This window comes from Scomber scombrus, chromosome 1 (assembly GCF_963691925.1).
Source record: "Scomber scombrus chromosome 1, fScoSco1.1, whole genome shotgun sequence".
Taxonomy (NCBI): domain Eukaryota; kingdom Metazoa; phylum Chordata; class Actinopteri; order Scombriformes; family Scombridae; genus Scomber; species Scomber scombrus.
This window is the reverse complement of record NC_084970.1, coordinates 1770387-1785366: the sequence shown is the minus strand read 5'-3', so window position 1 is coordinate 1785366 and position 14980 is coordinate 1770387. Positions and strand designations below refer to the sequence as shown.

The 14980-nt window shown below is 41.6% G+C and overlaps 1 protein-coding gene across 1 annotated transcript in view; it reads right to left on the bottom strand.

Moving 5' to 3' along the window:
* The window catches only part of LOC133980375 (transmembrane channel-like protein 3), a 44565-nt gene that overhangs the window by 26251 nt on the left and 3334 nt on the right, over positions 1-14980 (bottom strand). Inside the window, exons 3-5 of the mRNA XM_062419082.1 lie at positions 5290-5365; positions 763-844; positions 415-521 (exon numbers count right to left, since the gene is read on the bottom strand). Coding sequence (XP_062275066.1) covers positions 415-521; positions 763-844; positions 5290-5365 — 265 coding nt within the window. The remainder of the gene's footprint in view (positions 1-414; positions 522-762; positions 845-5289; positions 5366-14980) is intronic.

The window sequence follows — 14980 nt, the reverse complement described above, 5'->3', positions numbered from 1 at the left end:
GTGTCATCTTATGAGCAAAGTTATCAAAATATTTCGTCTCCGTTATACCCTATGGCCGTGGCGATTCAGCGAATCTCGATGTTTCGCCCTGAACACGTGTATGTGTCAATAGACTGCGCCACAGCTCGACATGCTTGGGGGTGCGATGGCTCGTTCATCGCTGCTTGCAGCTTTAATTTATATTTATATTCATTATTTGGAACCTGGGGATGGGAAGAGAAGGAGAAAAAGAGGGCCTTCCTCTCTTCAAAAAAACTTTTTTGGACTGTCCCTTAGTGAGCCATGATAATCAAATCTAAAAGAAAAAGGATACCGACAGCAACAACCACAAAATCATCAATCACCGTTAAACTAATAATTCATGATAAACAGTATTGTTTATGAACATTTATACAGTATGACAGACTCACTGACCTCTGGTAGGACGATGAAGGCTCCAGTCATGATGGTGAGGACGATGTTGATCCCAAACAACCAGCGGAGAAAGATAAAGTAAGAGGCAACGCCCGACCCAAAGTGACCTCAACAAGACAGAGGAAACATCTGAATTAGAGCCGATGACATGTTCCAAACATATTACTCACAGTGATGTAACAATACACTTTAGTTCACAGTCATCACACTGAGCCAAACCAATACCAAACAGAAAAGGTGTAACTTAGCTTTCCTGTGCCTTAATATGACTTCAACCACCAAGTTAATGGGGAGTAGTGATATTAAAACTTGAATTCATTCTTTAGTGCAAACAAACAGAAGTCTCACTTTCAATTTTCTTGATCCTCACTTCCCAGGGAATGAACAGGACCACAATGTTGTAAAGCACACGGGACAGTTTCTTCAGCAGCTGCAGGAGGACACACAGAGTTTATAGAGCACTGAGGAACTGGCTGTAACCTCTGACTGACACTCACCTCCAGCTGTGCAGTACACATCATGTCTTGACTGGCAAAACATAATGAACCATCTAGTAATATTTCCAGATCAAGAATTGCTTTTATAACCACAGTAATCTGTACAGTATAGTTATAGAAATCTTTGGATATGGCTCCCTTTATACTGTGAGGCCCACAACAAAAACTGTAAAGAATAATAATGATGCATTTAATTTTATGTACACAGCAATGTTCAAGACACTCAGATACTACATGAAAAAATCAGTAAGTTAAAACCTATATACCTAAAACACAACACATAATATACTTTACTTGGGCACAGGAGTGATGCATGTGGGTATGACAGACTGAGCCAGGGACAGGCTAAATATCACTGTGAACACCTGCGCTCTATAGTCAGCACATAGTTTGATGACCCGCCCACTGGTCCCACTGCTTTCTTTAATTCTTAAATGCCCTCCTGACATCACAGTCAAAGAGTTCTAGGTGTGAGCAGTGCACACACCCATCCCTTAACCTTTGCTGTGTTTGTGCTTGCTGACTGCCGATGGCCTAAAGGGAGCTTAAAAGTTATTTGCTAGAGACACATCAGCAGGATGGGGTAGGAGTGTGGGAGGGTAATCTGTCATAGTTGTTAGACCTTGTCACATGACTCTAGGAGTGCCACCCTGGAACTGTAGTTCCACTTTCTTCCTGTAGTCCCTTTTTCCTCCTTTACTGTTCTTCTTACATTATAAACTGCTGCTTTACAATTGTCCATGTTTCCATACTGCAGCCCTCAGTTATAGGTTGCAGTGTGTGTGTTTATGGCATCTCAGGTGGTTCTGGTAATAAATGGTTTCTGGTTGCAGAGCGATTTAAAGCAGTTTTGGGTACAGTTGCTTCTGTTGTTTAACAAATTGAATCCATCACAGACTCAATGAATCCATTAATGTCACTGGAGACATGTGTTGTAGTTAATTTACATACTTTGACTTCAGCATGGTGGCTGCATGGTTGTTCTTCTTGAATGTGGGCAGTAATCTGCTATGTAGCTGTTTTTAATGGAATGCAACAATGATCCAGAGTGTTTGTTCACCTTGTGGTGCAGTCAATATGTTGATGGAAGTCAGATTAACGTTCTTAAGGTGAGCCTGACTGAAGAGGTCCTTGTAAGTCTAATATACACTACCGGTCAAAAGTTTTAGAACACCCCATTTTTTCCAGTTTTTTATTGAAAATCAAGCAGTTCAAGTCCAATGAATAGCTTGAAATAGTATAAAGGTAAGTGGTGAACTGCCAGAGGTTTAAAAAAAAAGGTAAGGTTACCCAAAACTAAAAAATAATGTACATTTCAGAATTATACAAAATGGCCTTTTTCAGGGAACAAGAAATGGGTTAACAACTTAAAGCTGTTCTGCAGCAATGGAGGTTGATCAAGCCTTGAACGTTGGTGCTACCAATTCCTACAGATGTCCCAACTCTTATTGATTACTTACAACCCCCTCTGTCTGTATAAAAGTAGTGTTGGAACACATACCAGGGTACCATACCCTTGTGAGCATTATTTGAACAGTATTGTACTGCAGAAAGTAGTGTGTTGCTACAAAAATGGCAAGAAAAAGGCAATTAACAATGGAAGAGAGACAGACCATCATAACACTTAAAAATGTAAGGCTTTCCTACAGAGAAATTGCAAAGAAAGTCAAGATGTCAGTGAGTACAGTTTCACTCAGAAACTGGGGGAAACTCTGAAAGGAAGAGGTCTGGCAGACCCAAAGCCACAACAGAGTCAGAAGACAAGTTTCTGAGGGTCAACAGCTTGCTTGATAGGCGGCTCACAGGACAACAGCTTCAAGCACAGCTTAATAGTGGTTGTAGTAAGCAAGTCTCAGTTTCAACTGTGAAGAGAAGACTTCGAGTTGCAGGTTTGACAGGTCAAGTTGCAGCAAGAAAGCCATTGCTAAAGCCTAATTTATGCTTCTGCATTGGAACGACGACGTAGCTACGCAGAGCTCTCTCCGTCGACATGGACCCCTACGTAGCCTGACGTGCACCTCCAAAAAATCCTAACTACGCGTCACGGCAGCGCGGACCGCAAGGGCTGTGATTGGTACGCTCAAAACGTCAGTTCCTCCGGCAGTTGCTTTTTCCGGTCTTTCTTCCTGCAACACCGCCATTATTATTAATAATGAACAAAAGGTATGTGTTTTCTGTTATTAGCGCACATAGCGCACATAGCGCACATAGCGCACATAGCGCAATGCTACATGCTACTGTGACCGGAAGATAAACAAGGATACGGATATGACTCCTCTGAAACCACACACACCCCCTAGCGGCATGGCGGTGAATTGCAGAGCAACGTGTTCCCTTGACGCAGAACTTCAAAAGGTCAACGACGGCGTCGGGCCGACGGCGTAGCTACGGTGCAGAAACTTAGTCTTAAGACGTCAGAATAAGAAGAAGAGGCTTGCCTGGGCCATGAAACGACACCAATGGACTACTGAAGACTGGAAGAAGGTGTTATGGACTGATGAATCACGCAGGATTTTTGTACGCTGTCGAGTAGGCGAAAGGATGGTTCCTCAGTGTGTGACATCAACTGTCAAACATGGAGGAGGAAGCGTGATGGTCTGGGGCCGTTTTGCTGGATCCAGGTGACTTGATCTGTGACTTGTACAGAGTGAGAGGCACCCTGAACCAAAACGGCTACCACAGCATTCCTAGCATTCATACCGCAGCGCCATGCAGTACCCTCTGGTATGAACGTAGTTGGTCAGGGATTCATCCTACAGCAAGATAATGACCCAAAACATACATCCAAGCTATGCCAGAACTACCTCAGGAAAAAAGAACAAGATGGTAAGCTTGAAAACATGGAGTGGCCAGCACAGTCTCCAGACTTAAACCCCATCGAGCTGGTTTGGGATCAACTGAAAAGAAGAGTGAAAGCAAAGCAACCTACAAGTACCACACATTTATGGGAGCTTCTGCAACAGAGTTGGGAAGAACTTTCTGAAGAATATTTGATTTCCATTGTAGAAAGAATGCCACGAGTCTGTTCTGCTGTTATATCTGCCTAAGGTGGCTACTTTGATGAGTCAAAAGTTTAGAATACATTTTGGTTTATAAATTGATTCCATGATTTCTTTTTTAACCTCAATTGTTTATTTGTTCTATGCTTTCATTTCAGAGTACAATGACACATTAAACTGCATCATTTTCAATAAAAAACTGGAAAAATGAGGGTGTTCTAAAACTTTTGACCGGTAGTGTATATATAAGTCTTGTGTAGTTTGCATGATTCAGAATTTGATTTAACAGCACATCTATAAATTCTACATCAGAACTGAAAGCGTGCAGATCTTCAGATCTTATGAAGTCAGAGCTGAGATGGGGGTTATAAATCAAGATAAGGTCAGCTGGTCCAGTGATTTTAAATTTCAGTTAACTGGGAACCAAACTGTAGAATTAATAATTCATGGTCAGGCCTCTTGCTAAAAGTCAATTTATTCTAATGGGCCTGAGCAGCCAGAACATTGTAATTAAACTAAGCTATAACAACAGGCTATAAATTCACTCATGCTGCTGTGCTATTGCTGCATAGCTCCCCCCCTCTCCCAGTCATTCTGTATGTGTATGTGTATGTAACACAGAGGGACAGATAGGTAGATAAAGTGGTGTGCATGTTGTGTGTATTCAGCCCACAGGAGGAGAAAAGCTTTGTGTAACTCAGAACTCAGCAGGTTTCACAAAGGAAACTCAACATGTTTTATCACTGTGGCTCTGATCATCAGGTTACTGCACTGCAGTGGAAATAACACAAAGCAGCTTGTCTGCTGTACAGAGCACATCATTCATTGAGGATGCTCATTCCAGACACACTGGAAGAAAGAAGGCAAGAGGATCTCAAGTCAGGCAGAGCACAAACATCTTTGTTGTTGTTCATTTCACATTTCTGAGGCAGCGTAATTGTTATGAACATGGTCGTATTTTATGTTCTTGGGCAGAATCTGTCCTGTTCTGATGCATCTTGGCTATAAACACATAAATCCTCTGACTCCATAATCTGTCTCTGTGTCTCTGTGGCTGCTTCAAAAATTGGTAAGATAGGTTCATTTCATGTGGTGTCTTGGCAGCCCTAAATGAGGCTAGACCACCTTGCTCAATGGTTCTTTAAAAAGGACCCTTAAAAATGCAAAAAAAAAAACCAGCAAGACTGAAGGAACTATTATCTCAGGAACTAACATCTTATGCCAGATTTCTTATTTTGGTTACCTCTATAGTTTCTTCATATGAAAAGAACCCATTAAGGTTGACATAATGCAACATTATACATATGAAATAGTGGACTACATTATCTGCAAAGCTCCATTAAAGCTGGGATGAGTGTCTTTTCATACTGTGTACGTACATCAGCTCCTGCTGTCTGGTAACCTCTGGTTCTGGTCAGTCGGCCCTCGTACTTCAGAACGATCTCTCTGGCCTGCCTGTGAAACACACACACACACACACACACAGTATATTTATTCACATATGGTTCTTGCTGTGGTTTACTCAAATATTTCCATTTTGTGCAACTTTACACTTCTACTACTGTTCCACTACACTTGTGAGGGAGATATTATACTTTTATCATTACATTTCTGTTTTGTTGTTGTTTTTTTGCACATTTGCACAACAGTGGATGATGGGTGGTGGCCTTCAGTGTAGGATATTCCATTATTATCTGTATCAGGACACAGTTATTATCATTATCAGTTAATGCATCCATAGGCAGAGCCACGGGTGGGCTTACAGGGCTTAACCCTCCTGTTGTCCTCGAGTCAAGGGAGGAAGAGGGGAAGGAGGAAGAAGGAAGGAAGGGAAGGAAAGGAGGAAGGAATGATGGAAGGGGGGAAGAAGGAAGGAAGGAAGGAAGGGAAGGAAAGGAGGAAGGAATGATGGGAGGAAGAAGGAAGGAATGGAGGGAGGAATGATGGGAGGAAGAAGGAAGGAAAGGAGGGAGGAATGATGGGAGGAAGAATGAATGAAGGAAGGAGGGAGGGAAGAAAGAAAGGACAGAAGGAAGGAAGGAATGATGGGAGGAAGAAGGAAGGAATGGAGGGAGGAATGATGGGAGGAAGAAGGAAGGAAAGGAGGAAGGAATGATGGGAGGAAGAAGGAAGGAATGGAGGGAGGAATGATGGGAGGAAGAAGGAAGGAAAGGAAGGAGGAATGATGGGAGGAAGAAGGAATGAAGGAAGGAGGGAGGGAAGAAAGAAAGGACAGGAGGGAGGGAGGGAGGGAGGAAAGAAGGAATGAGGGAGGGAGGGAGGAAGGAAGGACAGAGGAAAGAAGGAAGAGAGGAAGGAAAGGAAAGGAAGGGAGGAAGGACGGAAGTAAGGAAGGGAGGAAAGAGAGAGAGAGGAGGGACGAAGGACAGACAGAAGGAAGGAAGGAAGGGAGGAAAGAAGGAACAGTCAAAACTGACAGGGTCAATTTGACCCGGGAGGACAACAGGAGGGTTAAACTCCAAATGTTTTCAGCAAAGCTCTGAATCTTCTACTGCTCATCACGTGGCATTTTTTAAACCAAATAGCTGTATAACAACCAACGATCAGAGTGAGCAGAAAATCCCTCTCCTGTATAGTCTTATTACTCAGCCATCAGTGCCAACCAGGGGAGTTTCCAGTTGCCCCCTCCTCCAAACTCCAATCAATCACTGCTGCCAGGCAGGGCCCCACAGCTGTGCCTTAATACATAACGTCACCCACTTTGTTCCTTCTGTGGCAGACAATAATAACCGTTGATTTATTACATAGCATAAACTGTTGTTTATTTAAAACTATAAAGAGGATTGTGTTCTGTCCAATTTTGGAATGAAACTTTGTACTTTTACTAAATACAATAAAGAAAAATATATTTTCAAAAGGGAAAACTTTACATATATTATACAGTATTTTAGACTTAACACCTGTGAATGTTTTCTGCACACTGATTATTTCATTCTGTTTTCCATATCATTTGTCGGTTGATACTTTTACTCTAATGTGCACATCGCTGGCTTTTTTTATTATGATTTAATGCTGCTTGAATTTTTGTTCCATTAGGTCATATTAACCCTTACATACTGTTCACGGTCAAATCTGACCCATTTCTACATCTGAGGGCAGTAAAAATACTTTTTTCATACAAAAAAGGAAATATTTCAGCTTTTTAAAAAAATGTTCTAGTGTACTTGACGTTTGTTTTTTCAAAATTTCAAAAATCATCATACAAAAAGTCCACCTTGTTATGATCTGTGGTTCTGGGCCATGTTTTGTTTTGCCTGTGTTGTGACAGCTCTCTCTCCCAGCTCTCAGTGACTGCAAATCAGGGTGTGTGGGTGATTGACTACAGGTGTTCCGGCTGGTCTGCTGACGGATTGCTGATGGCTGATTGGTTGGAACTGGTTTTTTAAACTGGCTGCTGCTGGACCTCTGCTCTGCTCTCCTTCCCATTCCCAACAATGGAGGCCATGCTGCTGGTTGTGCTGTGATGTCTGTTATCTGAAGTACTTAACATGTGTGCCTGTTTGTTGTCCAGATAGCCAAAAGTAGGGAGGAGAAGCCCTTTCTTTTTGTTTGAAACATTTTTTCTCCTGTTTATACGGTGAGGAGTTAGGTTTAAGTTTTGTCTTTTGTTTTTATCTTGTTTTCTGTGCAAGTTAAGATCAGGGCCAGGTTTAGAAGTTTTGTTTATTGTTTTGGGCATTTGTTTCTCCTGTCCGATTAATGAAATAAACGGCTATTTTCTGGATCTTCAACCATGGTTTGGCTGTACATTCTTGGGGATGGGAAGAGCGGGGACTCTTGATCATGTTGGGCCCAGGTTCCCTAGGCCAGGGTCGTAACAACCTGCTGAATGTAAGTCAAATATTCACTCTCTTTTAGCTCTGTTTTTACTCTCTACCAACTCCTGAGGGAAATAGCTGGCTCTGTAGCTGCTAAATGCTCCACAATGTTCACCAGCTAGTCTACAGCTAACTGTCTGTCTGGTGGTTCGTATTGAGCAGGTAGTGACAATGACCTTTTTTTTTTTTTTTTTTCCACAGCTTTTTCTCTGAAAACAGCTGCCTGCTGCAGCCCCAAAACAACACTAGAGAGAGTGAAGCAAAACAGTAAAGTTGCCGCTGGACATTTAAACAATGAGCTGAACCTCACTATAAAGCTGAGAGGATCTGTAAGATCACTGATTGTTCTCTGTAGCCTACTCACTATGAACCACAACCACATTACACACAGACATTTATACATCTTTATAATTAATGTATTAAATGAAGCATCACGTTAGTTCATGTAGGACAGGAAGTCATACTCATACCACCTGTAATCAGCTGACAGCCTCTGATTGGATCAGCTTACCTCAGTAACACACCAATCACAGACTCCCAACACTGATCTTACTACACCTACACTGATCTTACTACACCTACACTGATCTAACTACACCTACACTGATCTAACTACACCTACACTGATCTTACTGCACCTACACTGATCTTGAGCTATACCGTTAAACCTTCTACTGTGTTATTTCATTGCTTATCATCTCTGTGCTCACGTCTCTTCTTGAGCTGGATGATGATCTGTTATGGATGAAGATGAGTCTTTGAAACCCAAAGAAGAGAAGGATAAGAGGAAGGGGCAGAAGACAGCAGTACTGTCCATCATATCTCCCGCCCAGCAAGAAAAATCCTCCTTCTATTAAAAAACTTGCGGTGGTTAAGATCCTCCACTCTCTACTGTAATATCTCTGCTGCTTAGGGACCAGCCATGAAGAGCTCCAGGACCAGTCTGCTCTTCCTATCATTACTTCCTACATTCCCAAAAAGCTGTGCATGTCAAATGCTAGAGTTAGGACACATACACCTGCCTCCACTCCTGCTAACATTAGCACCCCGGCTAAAAGGGAGACTCCAACCACATGCCAAGCAGCAGATGAGACTCTATTCTCAGTGCTCTGATAGCATCTCTTCAGTTCTCCATATGCGAGGTGGAAGTCCGCCTCCAACTTCCAAAATCCCGCTCCAGCTGTCTTCTCCAAACTTCAACTTCAGCGCCATTGCTGGATCCAGATGAGACAGATTGACTGACGTCACGCCGCACAGAACCCTGGGAACTGGAGTCCCCTCCTTTCCACCTGACACTGCAGTCTCTCCTCAGCTGAGGAATCAAATCCTTGTAGGTAACAACATTAATTTAGTTAAATTGTGCCTTGTTCAGACGTAGTTCGAGCGTGTTTATGTTCCCACAGCTCTATGTTCCCACGTTTCTAAGAAATTATTAAAATTTTGACCCTATATTCCCACAGCTCTCCGTCCCACAGACATGTGGGGTGTCCTGGTACCTCTGTGAGGCTACGAGTGAAAGTCCCTCATAAGCAATAATTTATAAATTAAGCACTGGGGCGGGCACAACGCTGTCCTGATTGGGCCGTCTTTTTGCGCTCGCAAGATCAGGTAGACCAGGCTTTTCTCCTCATTGGGTTGACCAATCCATCTGATACGGCACGGCACATGGGCTTTGAGCACTAACCCTAACCCTAACCCATAACCAGGGACTTATATGTTGAAGTTCTATCCAATCTGCTGATGCCTGACTATCATGCTGGAGACTGGGGTTTGTTTCCCACTTGGGCCGAAAAGATTCATGTGTGACACTGGGTGCCGTAGACCTGGATGAGTGTGGGGAAACATTTGGGGGGGTGAATGTAATGGATGCAGTTGTAAAATATAACCCCAACCCTAAACCTAATCCTGTGGGAACATAGCACCTAATTCTGAAAAAAAAGTTAGAAATGTGGGAACATTGGGCTGTGGGAACATAGAGCGGACCCCGGTTGATTGTGGAGAGGTTCATCTTAAAGAAAGCATCCCAGACTGTCAAAGTCTGACTATGGCTATGTTTAATGTTGCCTTTGGTATCTGGAGGAACATCATATATGAAGTCTATCTAGATCACAGATTTGATCTGGACTGTATTTGGCATTATCTCAGACATGGCTATGTCTTATGGGGGTGCTCTCTTTATGAGTACCATACATCTTTATCTACAAAAGCAGCAATATACTAACTAACTAAATAACTCAATCAATCAATCAATCAATCAATCAATCAATCAATAAGGCCCTCTCCTGTGCAGCATGTGGGTCTTTTTCACACACAGTGAGACTATATGATCATGGTTATGATAGCCCTCCATTTTCATATTTCACATCCATCCTTTCAGCTTTTCAACTCACAAATATTCAGGGGAAAATGTTAGGTAAAGAAGACAAATGACATCTGTTGCAGTGGCACCTTTTTGGTGTCAAATGGTGTAATGACGTGTACATTTCTGTCAGTATAACTTTAAATTGTCGTAGTAACCCCTGCATATTGTTTTTGTGGGATTCTGCTGAATAACTGCAAGTTTCCATTTGTTTTGCTCATCTAAATGTTCCTAATGGTAGATTATCCTCAGTCCAAACCAAATCAATGCATTAGTCTTTAGTGCAACTGGGGTGTCCCACTCTCTCTGCAGAGAAAACCCTGGGCCCTCTAAGGCCAGAATTTTTAGGCATCACATTGTACATCTACCTCAAGCTAGCATCTTTGACCTCAAAACTGGTCTGCATTCAGGAAGTCATGAAAGGCGCATTAGACACACTATTACTAAACAGGACTTGTTGTCTTTATTAGACCTCCTTAACTTCACCATGAGAACGATTCACAGGGCAGATCATTCATATCTAGATTGCTGGACCTGTCTAAGACTGTGGTTACAGTTGCCATGGTGGCGCGCAAGGACTCCTTGAAACTCATGTGTTTATTTTTGCTTTTATGGCTTATTTCGGTGTGTGATGTCAATGCACACCTTGTCTACAGCCGCCACAAACTACTAAGGATCGGCAATTCATGCAACCATCTCACTGTTGACTATCGACAAATACCAGCGGAGATCACAAGACCACCGGGCTCAGTCTGGGCTACCATCCCAGTAGGGAGACGCTGGCGGCGGAGAAGAGAGCGATGTCAGAAGCGGGGGAAGCTATCCGGGCTTCAGGCTAAGGTACAGGATACACCACATAAACTACCTCTTCCGTCTCTTCTCCTCGCAAATATGCAATCCCTTTCCAACAAGATGGATGAGCTAAGACTGAGGATTACTTCACCGTGAGGCATTTAAAATGTTTAACTCTAACCGAGATGTAGCTAAACAGCAATATCCCATACTCAGCTGTTGAACTAATGGGATACACACTGCACCGCGTGGACAGAACAGCTGATTCCAGCAAGAAGAGAGGTGGTGGACTCTATGTATGTAAATGTATGTAATGCCTGGTGTACGGACTCAACTGTCATAAAAAGACTCTGCACACCCGATGTGGAATATATTCTGGTGAAATGTAGGCCCTTTTATACACAGAGGGAATTTTCTTGTTTTTATGATGGCTGTTTACATCCCACCGCATGCTAATGATGGACCTGGACTGGAGCAGCTATACTCAGCTATCAATGAACAACAAAACTCCCACCCTGAAGGAGCCTTCATTGTAGCAGGAGGCTTTAATCAAATATGTTGTTGTCTGACCTCAATATAATGACAACAAAGCTACTAAACTAAACTTCATGATCACGTTGCTTTAGATGAAGGATGAAGATCTGATCTACAATTGTGGTCATTGTTGTGTGACAATTGGAATGGCAACTTTTCCACCCATGTATAAGTGTCAGTCACTCTTCTACAATGATCTATGGCTTGCTAATGTTCAGCCAATGCGGGGCGTGGGGGGTGTTTTGGTTGTTATGTAGATTTTTATAGGAAACATTTTCCTCACTGCATTTTATGGTTTCCTCAGGTGTGGCGAATATACAACTAGCTTAGACTCTTTAACCCAACGCACAACTTCACCATTACTGATTTAACCATAAACAATCACATGAACACCATCCATCTTAAACATTCAGAAACAGACAGTAGGAGTAAAGGTTCATCAATTATCTCTCAACCTAACACTGCTTTTGTCCTCTATCCTCTATAACTCAGTACCTGAAGTGGCGTCCTCAGGCGAGGTAAGACAGACCTCTGTTCCTGACTGACAAAGGAAAGCTATGTCAAGGTCTTAGTTTACTGCATGCTTCCATCTCCCCTGCAAACAATTAGGCCTGCCCTCTGAACTGTACACCTCTCACTCCTTCTGCATTGGTGCAACTATCTCTGCAGCTGCCTGGGTTCCTGCATCCACTCTATAAGCCAGGGGTGGCTGGAACGTTATGCTTGCCTGGGAGTAAATGAAGGACTCTGTCATTTTGTGATCATAAATGCTGAATTTAAAGTGATTGGCTGGGGTTCATTGCTAACTATGATCTCTCCTGGGAAGCATGCTTGCATCCCTCTCAGAAGCAGTTTGCACAGCTGTGGACTGCAGGATGCTGCAGCTACACATAGATGTATCTGTAGTCTGGTTGATGCTTAGCATGGGCATTGTTTAGGTGTTGCATTGGTTTCCATGTTTTTTGGAAGGTTTGCATCATACTCCCTGTTTTAGCTCAGCATGCTGCTGGCTAATCCAGGCAGCATCTTACAGTGGAGCCTTTAGCACCAAGTAAAACTGTATTTCCATTTGCTGCAATAAATTGTCTGATCTATGACGACAGTGTTCCTGACTGAAATGTATCTGTTTTAAGTAAATGATCTGAACACTACACTACATATCGTAACATACCCTAGTGTACTGACATTAAATAATAAGCCATGTTAAACACATTGTGACTCCAGCTATGTACTAAACACACAGACATAAGAATTGAGCACGACAATCCACCTACTGTAGTAGCTTTTTGAAGCTTTCATTGCATCTCAGTTGTTGTCTTATGACCAAAGTTCCACACCTGAGCCTGCCTCATTTGCTGATGAAGAATGTGAGACGTGGCTGAAAATCTGGTTTGGTTACACTGATATGAGATTGATATAAATGTCAGTCTGAGAAATAAAGTAATTGTGTGCTCCCCAAAGTTTTTAAATATTCCTTTATAACATACCTAAAAAATTCCACTTGTACTATGGTGTGTTCTATATTCTTTTGTTTGAATTATTATGTACATTTTCTAATTTATTACATGTTTCTATCTCTGTCATTAGCATTTTTATTGTTTACATGCTTCAGAATCACTCAGATATTTCTCTTAGTATTAGTATTTCTACTGAGGCTCTATTTTCCTCATGTTAGTCAGTGTTTGTCCTGTACTTTAAAGTACCTTGGTGGTTAATTTCTAAAATGTATTCTATCATGTGTAGTACTCTTTTATTCTCATTATGCTGAATGGCTTTACCATTTTAGATCAGAGTGCCAACCGGTGCTCCCCCTCCTCTAAAACCAGTCACAGCTGACTGGTCCCATTAAAATAAATTTGCTAAGGTTTTACAGTCCATGAAACGCTGCAGTGAAACCAGCTCATCCAATCACAGGACCGGAGACAATTCAGGGTGCTGTGAGCTATGTATTAACCAATGAAGACACACAACATGTACTTTACACTCACAACCATGGAGGACTAGTGTAGCATCTACAGGTTTGGAGTATTTGTGGTTTTATGTTGTGATGCCATGTCAGCTATGGTGAGAGCTGAGGTTAGAGTCAAAGCTCAAAGTAAAACATGTCAGAGAACATTCAGATTAACATGGAAGTAAAAATCTGTGATTTGTGATGTGAAATATGAGCTGTTATTGCGGTGGGAGTAATCGCAGACATTCAGCCTGAGATTAAAGGTGGTGTAGAAACGCAGACTTGCATCCCATCCCTGATGATGGTAATAAAACCCTGCAGTAATAACAAACTGCCCATAAAAAACCTGTTATCTATGGCACATACTCAGCACATCTTAGAGGCTCTCTATCTGCTCTAGCTCCCTTTCCTGCCTGCTCCATCTAATTACCTTTAGTCCGAATGTACACCACCTCTACAGGTTTTTCACCAAATACAACACTTAAGAATGAGCCTCTTTATAAATGTGGATTGCCACAAGCTTCATGTGGCATTTTGACAGCTGACAGAATCTTATCTGTTGAGAGTTTAAATGTTCACACCAAAGTCATATTTAAAAAAATATATGAATATAGTTACATCATGTTGTTTAACATTTGCACAACCCTGCCTCATATGGCATTCATATGAGCACATCAGCAGACCACCCCCTGATGTAATCACTTACACATTACATATTATTTTTTTAAAGTAGTAACCTGACCTCTCTTAAAATACTAAATCAATCATATATTTCAAAGAGCAATTATGGTCAATCTATTTTAATATAAAAAGATTTGAAGACTAATAGTAGCTTTGATGTCTGTAGTGTGGGCTCTAATTGACAGCTGTGATTGACAGTTGGTTCACCTGCTGTTGTCCCCGCCTCGAGGACTCACATTGAGTTGGACTATTGTCTCAATATTTCACTAAGCTACTTGATTAAGACCTTGATTACCTGTCCTGTTAGTACAAGTTAAAGGTAGCAGGCCATGTTAGGAAACACCCTGTACTCCTTATTATTTGATTTAACTTTTTGATATAATTATGTTTTGATGAATTTTGAATAATTATGTTTTGATGAATTTTGAATATTTTGATGTTCTATTAATATTATTAACTTAACTTAAGTATTGTCTAAACCAAACTAACCACACACAGGACTCAACAAGTTTCAGTATTTTATATTCACACCATCCAGACTGACCACCTCTGTACAGTAGCACTATGTGGACTAACATAGTCTGTTTATGTAGTAGTCTGTAAAGAGAATTTAAACAAGATGGGATTGCCTTAAGTGTCACATGGAGTTGTATCATGAACTTCTAATGAAAGGTGTTGAATGTGAGGCCTGCTCAGTAGGTAGGTAGATGTTTACTGTCAATACTGTAGGAACAAACTAAAGTCTCTGTGCAGTGTGTGCATGCATTTGAAAAGGCTTTGTTGACCTGTGGATGATTTCAGTAACTACGTGATAAGTAATATGATGTCATTATATTTCCCTTCTGATGGTTTTAGTGGGTGAATTTTGGCACAGTTGCTTTAAATTCAGTGATAAACAGTATTTATTTACAGAG